Source organism: Brachionichthys hirsutus, chromosome 15 (genome assembly GCF_040956055.1).
Source record: "Brachionichthys hirsutus isolate HB-005 chromosome 15, CSIRO-AGI_Bhir_v1, whole genome shotgun sequence".
NCBI lineage: Eukaryota > Metazoa > Chordata > Actinopteri > Lophiiformes > Brachionichthyidae > Brachionichthys > Brachionichthys hirsutus.
This window is the reverse complement of record NC_090911.1, coordinates 9,126,466-9,142,995: the sequence shown is the minus strand read 5'-3', so window position 1 is coordinate 9,142,995 and position 16,530 is coordinate 9,126,466. Positions and strand designations below refer to the sequence as shown.

The 16,530-nt window shown below is 47.6% G+C and overlaps 2 protein-coding genes across 2 annotated transcripts; both read right to left on the bottom strand.

Moving 5' to 3' along the window:
- Positions 1 to 799: 799 nt before the first annotated feature.
- Positions 800 to 2,638, bottom strand: scg2b (secretogranin II b). The gene has a single exon (XM_068749320.1). The coding sequence runs from the start codon at positions 2,636 to 2,638 to the stop codon at positions 800 to 802; it is 1,839 nt and encodes a 612-aa protein (XP_068605421.1).
- Positions 2,639 to 11,261: 8,623 nt separating this feature from the next.
- Positions 11,262 to 16,105, bottom strand: acsl3b (acyl-CoA synthetase long chain family member 3b). Its single transcript, XM_068748593.1, has 14 exons — positions 15,755 to 16,105; positions 15,018 to 15,195; positions 14,825 to 14,934; positions 14,566 to 14,704; positions 13,926 to 14,076; positions 13,695 to 13,818; positions 13,128 to 13,199; positions 12,875 to 13,014; positions 12,585 to 12,757; positions 12,404 to 12,478; positions 12,145 to 12,336; positions 11,959 to 12,073; positions 11,684 to 11,841; positions 11,262 to 11,541 (listed from the first exon to the last, which is right to left on the bottom strand). Exons 1-14 carry the CDS (start codon positions 16,103 to 16,105, stop codon positions 11,384 to 11,386), a joined length of 2,136 nt encoding a protein of 711 aa, XP_068604694.1. The 3' UTR covers positions 11,262 to 11,383.
- Positions 16,106 to 16,530: the final 425 nt, after the last annotated feature.

The following is a 16,530-nucleotide window of genomic DNA, read 5'->3' as shown; positions in this document are numbered from 1 at the left end:
ACTGATGATTCTGTAATGTCACAACTATAGAAACCAAACTGGCAGGTTTTAGTGTGATTTCTTAATAAGTCAACACAACTCGGCAGGAAGAAAAATATTACCGCTGATGCTTTATTTATCTGTGACTCATTATACATTATTGAACATGTACAAAATGGCTTTAAAAATGAGCATACATAGCACAACCACTGGTAGGCCGACAATACAGAGCTCTGCGGATATGAAAAGGTTGGAAGGCAGGCGACGGTATATGGACGTAATGATCCATAACATTAAATCAATATATACCCTGCTGTTACTCTGCTGAATACTTGTGTTCTAAAGGCCCGGTCAACAGTACACTTTATAATTCACTGATATATTCACATGTGGGATAAAGTCGTTTGCAAAAACAAGCGTTTTTGTATTTATTTTTCACTGTCACTCGATTATACTTGAAAATATAGACATTTTTTTCTGCTGTTTCAAACACAAAGAAAAGCTCCAAGAACGTCACAAAATCCTAATAATATAGATTCAACGTATATTTATAGGAAATCCAAGTGACTAAACGTGCTAAATGGATGCTTTATTATACTTGCACAAATTTCACCTTTACTCTAAAATGATATTATGGTTCTATAATTCTTGCAGCAAACAGGGACTTCTTTCTGACTAAATAGTTCATTTTTCTTTAAGGTGATATTAGTAATGCCAGCTATAGTTCATATAACAGATTTTTTTTTTAATGTTTTTTAAACTAGATCACATCCACCAAACATAATTTCTGAGACTGTATAAATACTAGAGTGAAGCCCGGCTACATCCCAGCCGCTGTCTTCCCACGGTGCTCCGGCTCCTCTCCTCCCTCGACGGTCTGCGGGGCCGAGGTGTTCCCCATCCTCTCCTCTTTCATCTCCGTGGGATTCGCTTTCTCCTCTGAGCCCGTCTCGACTTCCCTCTTGGCGACTGGCCTCTTTTCCGCCTCCGCCTGCCCCAGATAGTCCTTCAGGGCGCGCTCGTACAGCTCGTAGGGGAACTGCCCCTTCAGCTGCCCCTGCGTGTCCCGCTTGGTGATGCCGTTTGGGTACTCTGTGAGGATTTTGGCTGCCAGGTACGTGGTCACCTCGTCCTCTACGTCGCCGTCGCCTTCCTCTTGGTCGGCCTGACGTTTCAGGGGCATTTTGTTGAGCTCGGATAAAAACAGGTTCTCCCTGCGCCCGGATGGAGGAGGTATCTTTACGGGACCTGCGTTCGCAGCAGGGTTTAACGCCGCTGGGATCATGTCCGAGGATGAGGAGGTCTTTGAGGGTCTCTGCACCACGGGATACTGGTTACTGATCGTCTCTACGCCGATGATGTCTAAAAAGTCCTCTCGGTCCATGTCCTCGGCGGGGGACTTGTTCTTCAGCGGCAGCTTGCGGCTGAAGTACCGGATCTTGGGCTTCTGGCTGGCCGTGAAGCGAGCTGAGGCGTGGGGGTTGCGGTTGCGGTGGAGCCTCCTGAGCTCCTCCGTCAGCAGCATGTCGATGAGGTCCTGCGGAGGGACGTGGAGCTTCAGGGAGAGCTCCAGCAACTCCTTCACCGTCCGGGGATCCACGATGGAGGGGCGGATGAGTCTTTTCCTCTGCTCTCCGCTCTCGTCTCTCTTCTGCATCTGCTGGTCGCTCGTCTCCAGGACCTTCAGCAGGTAGTAATCCACCAGTTTCGTCTCATCGTCTGCGTCCTCTTGGTTCGGGCTCGCCCGCCGTTGCATCTCCTCCCTCTCGGCTTCTTCCTGGTCATCATCATCATCAAGCGCCCGATCCATTTCTTCGTGACTCCTGTTGACCATCTCCTCCGTCTCCTCCCTTTCCTCCACCGGGACCCATTCATCTCCTCCTTCTCCTCCTCCTCCGACATCATCGTAGGCCTTATTTCTCCGGGGGAATCCGCCCTCTTCTTCCTCTTCTTCCTCATCATCGTCGTCCCCAAACACGTTCCTCTTTTGACCTGCCGCTGTGGGCATCCTCCCAAGCTCGTCGAAGATGGAGCGTAAATTGGCCAGGCTCTGGGGTGCGTACTGCTCCTCCAGGTCCTCCGTGGCCCGCTTGGCGTCCGTGTCCTCCTCGTCTTCAAACATCAGCGGGTATTTCTTGTGGGGTCTGGGGAAATTGCCGTAATCTGCCCGCGGGTTCGCGGGGACTTCGGTGTCTTTGGCGCGGTGTCTGTGCGCGCGGCGGTCGTTCCTGGGCACCGACGCGCGACTGAGTTCTTCCTCTTTCCCTGCCTGATCCTGGAGAGACTGGAGCAGGGCTTTCATCAGCTGCTCGGCGGTGTTGTCCTGCCTCTGCGCGCCGGGTGGGGGCCAACTGTCCGCCGGACCCCCGTCCTGCTGCGAGGCGAGCTGGACCAGGACCCGGAACTTGTCTACTTCGTCGTAATCCGCAGGTTCTGGTCTCCCCCCGCTCCGCTGCTTCAGGTTCTCGATGTACTCCAGCGCTTTGATGAGGTCGGAGCCGGGGGGGTAAGCCACCGGCCGCCCCTCACTGTGGCTCTCCCCGCCCCGGAGCCGGTAGTGGCGCGGGAGAGACGCAGCCAGCACGGCGCACCCACGGAGGAGGACGACGAGCAGGACCACGGCCCCCCCCGTGGGCAACTTGTGGTGGAAATGAAGCATTTTAGGCTATTTGTTACCTGCAATCAATAAAACATCATCATTAAGAGAAGCACGGCTTAGAACAAAGCACTGCGCGACGTGCGCGCGGGTCCGTGCGCCTCTCCCGACTCGGTAATGCTTTTGTGCGAGGAGACGTTCACACCAATGGATGAGTCACTCCTCGCGTTGTTAATGGCAACCCCCCCCCCCCCCCCATCCCATCCCATTTCATCCGATCAGCAAACTGTCATTAGAAACCTTCTCTTCTCTTTAACCCGCTGTATAAACAAGTCGTTCTGTTGTAATCTCCGTTGTTCGGTTCCGAAACGGAAAAACATTATTATTAGACATCAGCGAGACGCGAATGGTGAAAAAAAAAAAAAAAAAAAAAAAAGACCCCCAGTCAAAGATTTTCTTTATGAGATGAGACTAAATGTCATTTAAAAATATATATAAAAGAATCTGCGTCTTACCTTCGGAAATGAAGCTCAGACTGAACGTGCGCGTTTCTCCTCGGGCTCTGTTGTTCTCTGTGTTCAGCACTTGGACAGCTCCCCTCGTTATATGAAGCAACACCTGACCTCCGCGTCATCGCTCAAATCACATCACACGCAAGAGCCGGTCTGCAAAAAAAGGAAAAGAAAAACGGAATATTATCAATGATTCAGGTTCATTATTCTAATATTATTATAATAAACGTCGCCCTATTAAAATAACGATGCAAAAAAGAAGCAGATGTTTATGCCTCCAAATATATATTTTTTATATAAAAAAATATTAATATAAAAAAATTATATATATTACATATTAAAGATGTGTTAATGTTGCGGAAATGTTAATTTGCAGACAGTGTTCATGTTTTATTTCATTTTATATATAATTTATGAATTAGACGGCGGACTTTTGTGTCCAACCTCATTCTGCTCGTGCCAAAAAGAAAGAAAGAAAGAAATTAAATGGTTTCGGTGCTGCTGTTCTGCTGTTACATCGATGCCCTCCTCGTGGCAGATTAAGAGTTAAACCCTCTAGCGATGACTCACAGGCTAAAACCGCCGTGGAGTTGCTGTCGCAGTTCGGAGTCTCTCTCCTCCTCCTCCTCCTCCTCTCTCCTCTCTCCTCCTCTCTAACGGAGAAGAATAACAGCCTCCTGTCGGGTGGGGGCTTAAGGCTCCGGCGTTCCACAGGGCGACAGGATAAGGGAGCCACACCTTCTATACCTGCCAGGTCAGGCGATGGGGCTGCAGGTGGAGAGAAGGTTCATGCTGGGATCAAACTTCTTATCTAAAGGAATAATCTCAGCATCGTCATCAACATATATTTTTCTTTAACACCTTAACACTGAAATAAAAAAATAGACGGCAGTCAGAGTGCAAAGGAGAGCAAGTCTCAAAGGAAGCCAAGTCCCGCGATGGTTTGAATTCACGTTGGCTCGTTATTAGACATGCAGTCAAAATATGACTTTTCTTCAGCATTCAGCCCAATCATTTCTGGTGATGCATGAAATCCGACACCAAACGGATCAGCACATTGGGATGAGTCATCTCATATCGCTCTGCTTTATTCCAGCTTGTGATCATTCCACAACTAGAACTTTGAAAACAAAATACCAGATTATTCATGTCACTTCACCCTCTCTCTCTCTCTCTCTCTCTCTCTCTCTGACATCTCTCCATTCAGAAACAGCCTCCACCCTTCAGCTCACCAAAGCTTGCTGCGTCCATCATTTAAAGGTTACATCCTCACTCATTGACATCTTAGATCAGAGAATATGTCGTTTGTTTGCTTAAAAATGAGCAGCCATGCAAAAATGCTACCAAAATGTTTATAAATGATCACAAAGGTTAAAACTACAGGAAAGCTGTTTGTTGTCGTGATCATTCCTGAAAGGAAAGGAGTTCTGCTGCACGTTGAGCCTGTTTTCCTGCTCGCTGGCTTGTTCCTGACTTTAATTAGAAACTCCCGAATGGACACAATCGCAGCACGAGTGTATTTATTCTCTTCAGTTGTACAAAATGCAATTACATTATAGTTAAGGGCAGATGGATGCGATCTGGAAACGATACAATTAGGAATTTAAAAAAATAGGTCAATAATGGGATGGACTCGAAGGAAAAGGAATTTGTGAATGAAACGACGTGTGAGCGAAGAGGGCGATTATTTCACGAGAGTGAAGGATGATATATTTGATTAGAACTATAATGGAAGTGATAACACTCACTCACCACTCGGGCGCTTCAAACGCTCAGCCCAGCAGCAAAGCAGGAGCCGCAGACAGTTTCACTTCGCTTGAAGCCTTTCTCTCAATGACTCATTCAGCGAGCGCAGCGGCGCCATTCATACATAAAATAGGAGGACAACACTGAGACAAAGCAAAATGAGATCAGCTCAGAACTAAATAGAACTGTAGATTAAACACAACCCGCTCCCATCAGCTGCTTGTTCCATTCAATGTCGAGGAATTCCTTTATCCATGATTTTATTTTGAAACATTTTGCCTTTTGACTCCACAAAAATCATTCATTTAGCAATTGATAATAGCATAAAATGCTTGCAGAATTGCAATTATTCTTCTTTGTATGAACGCTCACATCAATAAGAGATTTAAAAACAAAGCTAGTCAGTGTTGGTGAAGGTTTAAGTCCACACAATCCACTCCACTCCATTCATTCTTCTCCTTTTTCATCTTGCAGAAATCTGAATATACCTTAAATGGATATTTAAGGCACTTTAATTGCCCAAAACTCACTCCCATAAAGGGCAGTGCTTCGCAGTGATTTGAAATATGTCAGCCAAGTCCAGCTTTCCTTTTGCCAATAGCTTTTTTCCATCTTTTTGGCATTCGTACGCTCAATTTCTTCATATTGTGCCATGACAGCTCGAGGTCCACCGACTCCCACCCGGATCCGAGGTTGGAGATCTGCAAATACTTTATTTCCGCCTTGGATTTTTTTATTTTTCTTGAATGGCATCACATTAAAATTTGATTTTAATTTGTTACATCAACTCCTGTGAAAGAAGGGGGGGGGGGAGGGGGAGACAAAGAGATGACTATAAGACAAAGGTGACACACTCCACTTCTCTCTGTATTTCCATCCTCCTCTTCCTCCTCAACTCTCTGCTTCCCCCATGTCACCCACATCATGAGGCAGATGCAGACGCACCTTCTTCGCAACCAATATCTCCATGGCGACACAAGCCTTTTATTTGCCTCCACCTTCATCTCCTCCCACATGTTCGTATCCTCCCTCCTACATCGATGGCTTCTTTTCTCAAGACAATCACTTTTCTTTTCTTTTTTTTTTTAGCAGCAGGCTTTCATTCCTGTCCTCCTCTCTTCTGTCCATCCTGCTCTTCTCTCTTCTATGTGGTCAAAGCGTTGCCCTTGTCTACGCGAGGCAAGTGGTTTTGAGGGTAGAAGAGAGATGGGAATAATTAGAGCTGAAATATGTTATCTGAGCCATTAGGATGGAGGAGGCGAGGCGAGGAGAGACGAATCTTGGATGCTGCAGACGAGTATGACAGGAATGAAGCTCGTGGCTTTTAAAAAAGGGCACATGTCCATGTCGTGCAGCTGAAGACCGGTGGGAGTGAGCTGCTCCCCTGCATTAATGAGGATGAGATCACCAGTTGAGCCTCCTTCTAATGGGTGCTTTTAAATTTCCTCTGCGTTTGGGACTCGCACGCATTCACTGTCTCATCGATGCGAGATAAACATAGAGCTAAATGGCCGTCTGAAATACTCGTAGCAGCTCCTTTGAAGCGCATTCAATCCACAGTTTCTCAGCTCATATGCAGAAACAGGGATATTCTGTTTCTGCTGCAGCAACTGAAGGAATCGCCCTCAATTAAAAGAAGGCGTTTTATCACCGTTCACACAGTAGCACTTCACTTTCTTACCCTTTTTCCAACCTGCATGCTACACCACGATAACCAGCTGCCAGCCACACGTCTATCTTAGAGACATTATGGGATGCATCTGCATCGGTTTGGACATTTTGTGCTGAGATTTCCCCTCCAGTGACAGGAAGCCACTGGTCATGAAGTTCCACACCTGAGCCGCCCCGCCCGACCCCTCCACTGACCCGTCTTACATTCTATTCTTGTCGCACTCCTTTACTTTGTACATATTAGTGTGTTGTTTTTTGTTTTTTTGCAGTGTGTCCGCAACCAATCCTGTTTTGTACATATGCACAGTTGATGACAACATGCGGTGTGACGCACCGTCCGACGTCATCGGAGGAAGAGCTACGCTTGCGTGTGTATTGGATGATGGGATCCTGTCACCATGCCTCCATCTGCGCTGGATCTGATTTCTGATCTGCGTGTTTGACAAAGACTCGCCCAGTGAGATTTAAAAAATATTTCTACTCTCATGCGAAAGCTGTTCTATTTTTAATCTCCTCTCTTCTTCATCCTCTCATCTCACTATTAATCCACCCCTCCATCCTCTCCAGCGCTTTGCATGTTTTTCAGCCTCTGACTCGTTCCTCCCACCATCCTTCTGTTTCCCCCCATTTTCCTCTCCTTCTTTCCTGGTGCTTCATATCTGCGGTCTCCCCCCCCCCCCCCCCCCTATACCTCCACTCCCTGTCGGCGGTGTGATGATACCGTCCTGGCCGCCCCCCCTCCCTTCCTTCCTCCTGATGCTATAAATACCCAGTGCCGGTGAGTCATCGCAGAGACGGATCTGACTCTCCATCCTCTCCGCCGTCTCCTGGCTTTATCCCTCGGGTTTACTCCCAGACCTCACACATCCTCCCACCTCCGCGTTGCCCCGCCCATCCGGGCTACACCTGGCACGGTGCAGCCGGTAACACACCGGGTCAGCCTGACTCTTTATAATCAGGAGCTGTGAGTTATAGTAGGGAACGGTCAACCCGAACACCAGAGCGTTGAATTCACTAACTTTCCAATTAGATGATGATGGATGGAGGAAAAGGGAGGAGGAGGATTGAAGCTTCCAAGCCAGATTACACAACATCAAATACATGGGAGAAAGTGTTCTGCATCTGTTTTTATTATGTGACTTTTATTTAAGACTTTGGTTAACTATGCTGCCCTTAAATGCGCTTCTAAACAAAAGTAAGTTCTGTGGTGGTATATCGTTTTTAATATCTTGATTACAGCCTCATTGGGACATTTTACATCAATGCATCTTGCTTATATATAATATATATATATAATAGAATAGCCCCCCCAGTCCTTGATGTGTCACCATCTTCCACCCTCAGATGCAACCACTGTGAGTTCCCTCCAGCCACCACCCACCTCTCCAGAGTTACGAGGCAGCTCCGGTTCAGCTTTGCTCACCTGGTTAAACTCATAAAATTAGGATTCACGGTGTCATTGTTATCATCCAATAGAAGCCAAACTCTTTATAATTACCACATCCTGCAAAGGTAAATTATAATTTAAGTACAACTCTGGATCATCACCACAATCTATGGATTGTTCCTCGGGTCTATTTGATTTAAAAAAAACAAACTGTAATCTGTTCACATTGTTGTGAAATCATCCCGACAGCCAGAAACATTTCCACCCAGGCAGAAGTAATAAACACACAAACTGCAGCCATGGTTGGAGATGATTTCGAACCGCTTCCTGCTGCTGCTGTTGTCTCAGTGGTCGAAACACCGTGTGTTTGTGTCTGCGTCAGAATCAGTGGGGTGATGAATGGAGCGTTATGCCTCTCTGACGCACTCCCTGGTCCCACCGGGTTGGATGGAGCGAATCAAAGGAGAGGGGAGGGGGGGGGAGTAAGGAGCATCGCTCGTGTCTGCGGTCTTGTAGCCATACTGTCGTATCTTAAAATGCAAAAGTAGTGCAAATTGAACCATCCGGCAGGTCTCAGTCTGATCCAATGTCAACAAGTACTGCTTTTTTTTTTGTCTTTAACTGAATTCCTCTGCCTTTCGGGTGGGAGATTTTGGACCTTGATCTGACAAATGAGGGAATTTAAAAATGTCATCTCTCTGGAAGCAGCTTTTTATAGAGAAAAGTAAGCAGATGCTGATGGTGTCCATAGAAACGAGAACGCTTGTTGCCAAGCGATATTTACCAGACGAGATTTGTTTTAAACTGAATCAAAAATAACAACAATATCATCAGTCATCAATGAATGAGGTGAATAGATCATCTTCATCTGGACAGATACTGGAATAAAACACCTGTTGAACATCAGGCTAGCAGGTTATCAGTGAGCTGAACTTCTTCATTGAATAAATCAGATTATTCACACGCCTTTAATTCAACGTGCTCCGAAAAAAAATAGAAGAGCAAAAAAACAAAAACAAAACAATCTTTTGGTTTCCCCAGCCCTGATTGGACGACTCCCAGATCTGCGTGGAAGCGCCACACGGCCTTTCGCAAACATTCGCTCCAGACGGTTTGGCCTTTGTTGCCATGGAAACTCTGCTGGTCAGGATGATTCTAATCAGGCTGTCGATCACATCAGTCACAGATTACGCTCACACACACAAAGTTGCAGCAATTACAGCACAACATCTTTTATTTCATTACATTGTTTTAGAGGCCGAATCACAAATAAATAAAGGAAGGCGACAAATGAAAAAACCCTAACCCGGGTCGCGTAACCACACAAAACAAGGAGACCCCAAGAACCAGAGAGCAGCAAAGGTTATTAAATATGTCATCGTGAGACTGTACACCTTTGCGAATATTGGTAGCTTGAATAAACTTTGATCACTGACCCCCTCTCCATGTATTTACACGTGAAAACAAACAGGAGTGGTTAAAAATTCGTCTTAGCAAGCGCTGTGGGTGAAACACGGCGACCGCTTCCGAGTTAAGAACCGTGAAAGCAGCTTGTGTGTGTGTGTGTGTGTGTGTGTATACGTGTGTGTGAGAAAGCAACTAGCAGCTTCTCGCCAGGCAGAAGAAAGCGGCAAACAGCCCCAGCAGGCAGTCCACACTACGTGCTGCAAAAAACACAACCTTAACATGCTAACATGAACCTTTCTGTACTGAGCTGGAGAAGAAATGCACGTATAGCACCTACCCTGCAACTTCTAATTACACTGTTTATCTTCAGGCGAATGCAAAAGCAGGATTTCTCCTGCAGGACGCCGAGGAAAAATGATCCGACCGTAAAAAAAAGAACACGGAAGCTGAAGCGGACGCGTCAGTCGTACTGCTGCCATTCAAGCAAGGTCACAGTATCAATCCTAAAAAAAAAACTACAGTAATTCATGGTGCAGATGTTCAAATACATGTCAGTCTAACAGAATCTGAAGGGACCTTTCGTATATATACATTCAGCATCACCTATACCGACCAGTATGAAGATATGCACGAGGTCACTCTTAAATAAATATTCACAAGGAGTGAAAGCCTCTCTCGCTCACTCGCTCTCTTGAATATACGTTCCACGTGCTTTGGTACAGTCGTCATGCAGTTTCAACAATGCCAAAACATTTTACGTGGTGTAACGCGGCGCGTTCAAAACGGGCTCCATCTCGACTTCCTCATCAGCGTTTCCTCTTCCTCTCGTCCTATGCTTGTGTTCGCACGCGGCGGCAGGAAATGACGGACCTTAACGAGATCGCGCGCAACGGAGTGGCTGCCGAAGCAAAACGTAGAAAATTGGAATAAATATTGCACATTCATTTTCTCGTTTCATATTCATAAGTAAAAAAAAAAAAAAAGAAAGAAAAAGAAATAGCTCAAAATAACAGCAACTCGGAGAGCAGGAAAAATGTTTCTCTATGCTGGAAGTGATGTTGAAATGTACGGCGGAATAAGTAGATGCTGCACGGCTGCGGCATCTCAAATAATCAATACGGTGCGGTTTTGGAGGGGCTGATAAGAGGTGTAGAAGAAGAAATGTGACGGTGGTGAGAAATGTTTGGGGGGGGGGTTCGCTGCAGAGGCTGGAGAGGAGGACGTACTGGAGGCCGGATCGCTTCTATCGAATGTGCACTCGCTACGAAGAAAAAAAAAACTTTGGGATTCAATAGGAAAGAAAAAGACAAAGAAAAAGGATGTAAACAAAGCACATTCATGTACAGTATTATAAACACATTGTCAAGAGAAAACAGGATAAAAAAAAAAAAAGGTTTGGAAACAAATGTACTAAAGAAATAACAGTAAGAAAAACATACTCGATGCTCAATCTCTCATGGCTTTGCAAAACAGATTCCCCAAAACACTCATTAAAAAAAGAAACCTTTAGAAACAATAACGTAGTGAGATCCCCGCGTAGACTCTGATCTGGACGTTGGATCCCTCCATCGGCCTCTATTTGACCTCGAAAACAGAGAGAGAGAGAGAGAGAGAGAGAGAGAGCAGTAGGAGAAGCAGACGGGGCGCCGACACAGATCCACATACATTTAGCCTGTTTCCCTTCGAGCCGTGCAGACGTCCAACTTTGCCCCCCCCCCCCCCCCCAGTTGTCATAACAACCCAAATGGATAGATGGGTGAAAGCACAGTCTCGCGTTCATCTTCATGACTTCAGTCGTCTGCGAGGGCGGCAGTTTGCTTTTGGTCTTAACAGAGAAATGGATTCACGACGGGGTTTTTATTTGCTTTGCTTCTCCTTTGATCGAAATTGGTTGCAGAGAAGCCGAGGAGGAGGAGGAGGAGGAGGAGGAGAGACGGTTTATGCTTCCCGTCTACATGTCTGTATTTGTGTGTTACCTGTGTCTAAAGTCTAACTCCGCTCCGGCTGGTCCTGGAGGTAGAGTGGGAGCTCCTGGTTTTATGTGTGACTGTGTGCGGTTTTCCGTGGAGCTGTTACGCCTGCGTGTCATTTCCCGCCGTACATCCTCTCAATGTCATCCTGGTAGTGCGTTTTCAGCGCCTTGCGTTTCAGTTTGAACGCGTCGGTGACCAAGCCGGTCTCTGGAGTCCAGGGCTCGGCGCTCAGGCGGATCTTCTTGGGGATCTCAAATCGCTCAAGTTGGGCTGTTTAAAGGAGAACACACAGAGCGGTACGTGATACGAGACATGCTCACACAGGACCCAACGCGACAACTCGAGCATCCCGCTGGCAGTTCTGCGTTTGTCAGACGAATTGAACAAACAGTGTTGTTTTTTTTGCGCTTACCTACGACAGCGGCCTCAGTAATGATGCGGAGCACCTCCTTCTCTATCTGGCCGTTGTTGCAGAGCTCCTCCAATGTGCCCCTCACCTGGAACTGCTCCGCCAGCACCGTTAGCTGCCTGTGGTTCGGCACCACGAAACTAATGACATAAGAATGGTCGCTGAAGAAGGAGCACACAGAAGTCCAGGCGTTAGATTATTTTTCTCCCCATCTGAGAAGGAGAAATCAAAACCGTGGCTCCAGAAAACCTTTGAACAGAAGGAGGTCCCTGCTGTACCTGTTAGCATAGGCACAGATGTTATCCACGAGCGAGCAGTTCTTCAGGACAGCCTCCACTTTTCCGAGGGACACGTACTCCCCGGCCTGCAGTTTCACCAGGTCCTTTTTGCGGTCTGACGAAGAAGAACATGCATCACAATCCTCATGGACGCCGCACACGCACACTCGTTCACAGATCTCTTACCGATGATCTTGAGGCATCCGTCGGGGTGGAACTCGCCGATGTCTCCGGTACAGAACCATCGCTGGCCGTTCTCGTCCACGAAGAAGTCGTCGCGGTTAGAAGCGTGGTTTTTGTAGTAGCCCATCGTCACGTTGGGGCCGCCGATCAGGATTTCCCCCCGTGGGTTGGGTTTGTCGGCGCTGTAATAACAACCTGGAGAGACACACGAGTCATTAGAAATCGAGCACCCGTGTCCGTTTGCCATCGCCACACGACTCACCCTCCTTCCAGTCCTTCAGCATGATCTCAGAACAAACCAGCGGAGCGCCGACCCGACCTGTGCTGTAGTCCCACACTGGAAAAGCACAAGAAAGAAAAACAAAAAAACAACGCACGCTTAATGTTTCCACTTTTTGCTCTTTTCCCCTTCAAAAAAACAAGACAAAAAGCCCGTCCCTTACTCTCACTGATGGTGCCGGCGCCGCAGGTCTCCGTCAGGCCGTAGCCCTGACCCACGGGGCAGCAGAGGCAGATGTTCATGAAACGCTGCGTGGCGGGCGACAGCGGCGCTCCGCCCGACAGCAGCACCCGCGTGTTGCCTCCCAAGAGCGCACGCACCCGCTTGAACACCAGACTGAAAATACACAGCGAGGAGATGATGGCGAGGAGGTGAACGGGACGCCATCTGACCAATAATCTGACTCATCATTTCTGGTGCGGCTTGGTCGACTCTCTCCTCTAAAAGAATTACCTGTCACAGAGCGGCGTGCTGTAGCCCTTAGAGATCTGCTCCATCTTGTAGTTGTACGCCAGCACAAACAGGGTTTTCTGGAACTTGCTCATCTCCTCCACTTTGGTCATGACGTTCTTGTAAATGCGATCCATAATCTCCTGCAAACGCGAGGAGGGAAAACTCTCAGCGAACGCCTCTGACATTTTCAATCGCTACTCTGTTTGGTTGATTTTTTTGTTTACAAAGGTCTGATAAAATCTAACAGACTTACCGGTACAGCAGCCATTAGAGTAGGTTTCAGCACACTGGTGTCGCCTTTGCTGCCCTTTTTGATCTTGGTGGACTGAAAATAAAAAGGAAAACAACAAATGCTGAAGCCTCAGAGACTTCCTGATCCAGGCTTTCAAAGTGGATTCAGTTCGAAATTCAAAAGGGTTAGGGGTTGCTACCGGAAGGGACGCCACGGAAATTAAATAAACGCTTTATTTATCAGTTCCATCTCTGCTTGGGGGCAATAAAACTAAAGAGAAGACAGTTTGATGATGACGTGAAGTCCCGTGGAATTGTGGGAGTTGTTGTGTCTCGCCAATGAAACCGAGTGTCGCGGTCAGACACGAAGTTCTGTTTTCAAATGTTTTGTATAATATATAATATTTGATTCTTATGCATTTGGAATTTCCCTTGGGATGAATAAAGTATCTAACTAAGTTTAAAGGAACTTTTTTGCATGAACAGATTGAGAAAGAGCAAAAGATGTGGACAGAGAGCCTCCTGTATGTGTGTGTGTGTGTGTGTGTGTGTGTGTGTGTGTGTGTGCGTGCGTGTGTGTGTTACTGACCTGGTCGGCTAGAGTCTGCGGTGAGGAATAACCGATGCGACAACCATGCGAGATGCACACCAGTTCAGCACTGAGCTCCAGAACATGAGCCAATGGCAGGTAGCCGATGTAGGTGTCCGTTTCACTGCCGGCAAAGAAATAACAGAGGATGAATGGCAACAGCAGACACAGAGAAGAGAATTTAGTAAGACAAAAAGAGAGGGACGAGAGGAGGAGGCGACGGTCGCGTACTTGAGGTTTGGAATGCGCTCAGCCATGCCGGCGATTCCAGCTACGATGTTGCCGTGGGAGATCGTGACCCCCTTGGGGATGCCCGTGGAGCCGCTGGTGTACATGATGACGGCGAGGTCGGAGGGCTGCGGCTGTCTGCGGTCCACTGCGACTGCAGAGGAGGACGAGGAGACGGTGAAATCAAACCAATAAATAACGAGATGTTAGGATGATGCGGATATCCGCTCGATAAATATCGGTTTAAAACGTTACGGACTTCAAGATCCGATCATCTTTTGCGTTTGCAAAACGGAAAGAACGGGACGACAGAATGTTTCTTTTGCGCGACTAATCGTCCAAAAACCATTTAAATCACATTTGTAAAACAGAGAGAAAAAAAAGCACATACGTTAATCATAAAGATTCAAATATGAGTTTAATTTACAGTGAGGCCTGTAGAAAACCGTTTTCACGATTGAGAAGCCAAACCCACGCAAGAAGAAATGCTTTAAAGCCACCTGAAGCTTCCACAGACTCAGAGACACTCAAATGTCGCTGACAATTTGACCAAAGTCGCGGTGACATTGGGAGATTTGATCCGTCACGCGTGTGTCATCACGCCACGGGCGTCTGAGCACCTTCATTTTGCACCAATGCTCACTATTTTCCGGCTTGGATCCCATCTCCGTCACGGCATCCATGCTGTAGATCATGACGCCTCTGGGAATGTCGGGCCAGCTGGCAGGTTTGCTGTCCACCACGACGACGAACCGCAGCCTCGGCACGTCACACAATATGGCCTGACGTGGAGTCGCACGCAGGAGGCAAGAGAGGAAGAGGAGTGTGGCGAATGACTAATCGTTGCATGTGGAACTCAATTTGAATGGCGCGACGGAGACAGGCGGCGGAGGCGGCGGCACCTTGAGACGGCTCTGGAGCAGGTCCTTGCTCGTGATGATGTGCGTGACCTTGGTCTCGTTCAGGCCGTGGGCGATGGCCGTGGGCCCGAGGGTGGAGTAAATGGTCACGACTGCCAAATTCAGATCCGGGTTAGTTCACCAGTTGCTTTCACGTTTGTACGCAAACGGGTAAACCGGCCTGTAAATCGCTCACGTGGGAAATTGTACATGAAGCAAGCTTGCGCCGCCACGATCCACTCCGCTCTGGTCTCGCAGAAGATGGCGATGTGACATTGAGGGTTCTGGCCGAGGGCCGCCAGACCGCTGCCGAAACACTTTGCTGCCCGGTAGGTTTCCTCGTACGACAGCCAGTTGTAGTTCCCTAGAATGACCTACGCGTAGACGAACACACGGGGCGGGGCGTTCAGGATGCAGAACGTCAGTTTCAGTCAAAAACAGATCATTGACAGGATGTTTTGATGTCTTTAGGGACATGGATGGAATTGATATGAGCACTGGTCTATTTTCAGAATCTAAAAATCTATAATGTGAAATACATATGCAGTCAGTTAGCGCCATCTACTGGGCGGTTACTGCTATTAATGAGGAGGTTCCTCACACTGTGGACATTTGCCTCATTAACAGCAGATTGCTGCAGGATTCTTCTGATTACTGAAACGCGTACATTTGGGACTTTGTTTTTTTTCTCATCCGTGCCGTACAGACTAACAAAAAAAGATTTCCCACAATGCTTTTGGCCAAGCCTGTGGAGGCTTAACGATGGAGGATTTTGGCGTCACCTTAGACCTTTAAAACTCTGCCTGGCTTCGGTATAAACGTTTCATTCCTATTAATAATGCGACTCATCTCAGAACATCCGTCACAATAATTCACGTTTTTTTCCCAATCGATGAAGAGGGTGTGCGAGAGCAACAGTTAAGCGTCTCTCACCTTCTTGAAGACCTTTCCATTGGGCTGGAGCTCATCCTCTTCACTGAGCACCTCTCTGGTGCCCAGGCAGTCTCTCTGTGGGAACCTCCCCACGGCGTACTCGAAGATCTTGTCCAAGGTGTCCACCCCGGGGTGCAGCCAGGACACCAGCTTGTCCCGGCTTTCGATGGCCCTGTACGGCCCAGCTGGGCGTCCGCTGACTGAGCGCGCCTTGATCCGGCGAGCCCGTTCCAAGTTACTGCTGGCTCCGGAAAACAAGTACCACGGTATGAAAGTGATGACGGAGTAGACCCAGACCACCGAGCGGAAGACCTGCAGCAGCAGCGGGTTGATATCTTCCTTCAACTTCATCTTTGCAGATGAAGCCTTGACTGGGAATGGCGCTAACCAGAAGGGCAATGACACCCTGTACTTGGTACCGCTCTTTGGTTATTAGGCTTGAAGCGTGCAGCGAGCCAAACCGAATCTGCAACAGAGACAGGACATGACATTTTAGAAGTGGAGCCCGGAATAAAGGAGTAAGTCCTTGCTTTCCTGGACACACGTTCTGTGGTTCTCGGTCGGCACCATGACCGCTGGAGACAGAGATAAGAGAGCAGAGCACTTCGCCACACTCCCTTTTGTTGCTCTCACGGTTCACAATAATGGATTAATTCGTGTGGTTAACTTTTCAAAATAAAACGGCTGCAGACAATTTATCTCATCCACCAGTTGTTTCAGTTTCACACACACCATACTGGACAAAAACATGGAGATAATGCTTCCATAACCTCCAT

Coding starts and splice junctions, on each gene's coding strand:
- scg2b (XM_068749320.1), bottom strand. CDS start 2,638: ATGCTTCATTTCCACCACAAGTTGCCCACGGGGGGGGCCGTGGTCCTG.
- acsl3b (XM_068748593.1), bottom strand. CDS start 16,105: ATGAAGTTGAAGGAAGATATCAACCCGCTGCTGCTGCAGGTCTTCCGC. Junction 12,758..12,874: donor AGCACGCCGCTCTGTGACAG/GTAATTCTTTTA, acceptor GTGTATTTTCAG/TCTGGTGTTCAAGCGGGTGC. Junction 11,842..11,958: donor ATCTGTGCCTATGCTAACAG/GTACAGCAGGGA, acceptor CTCCTTCTTCAG/CGACCATTCTTATGTCATTA.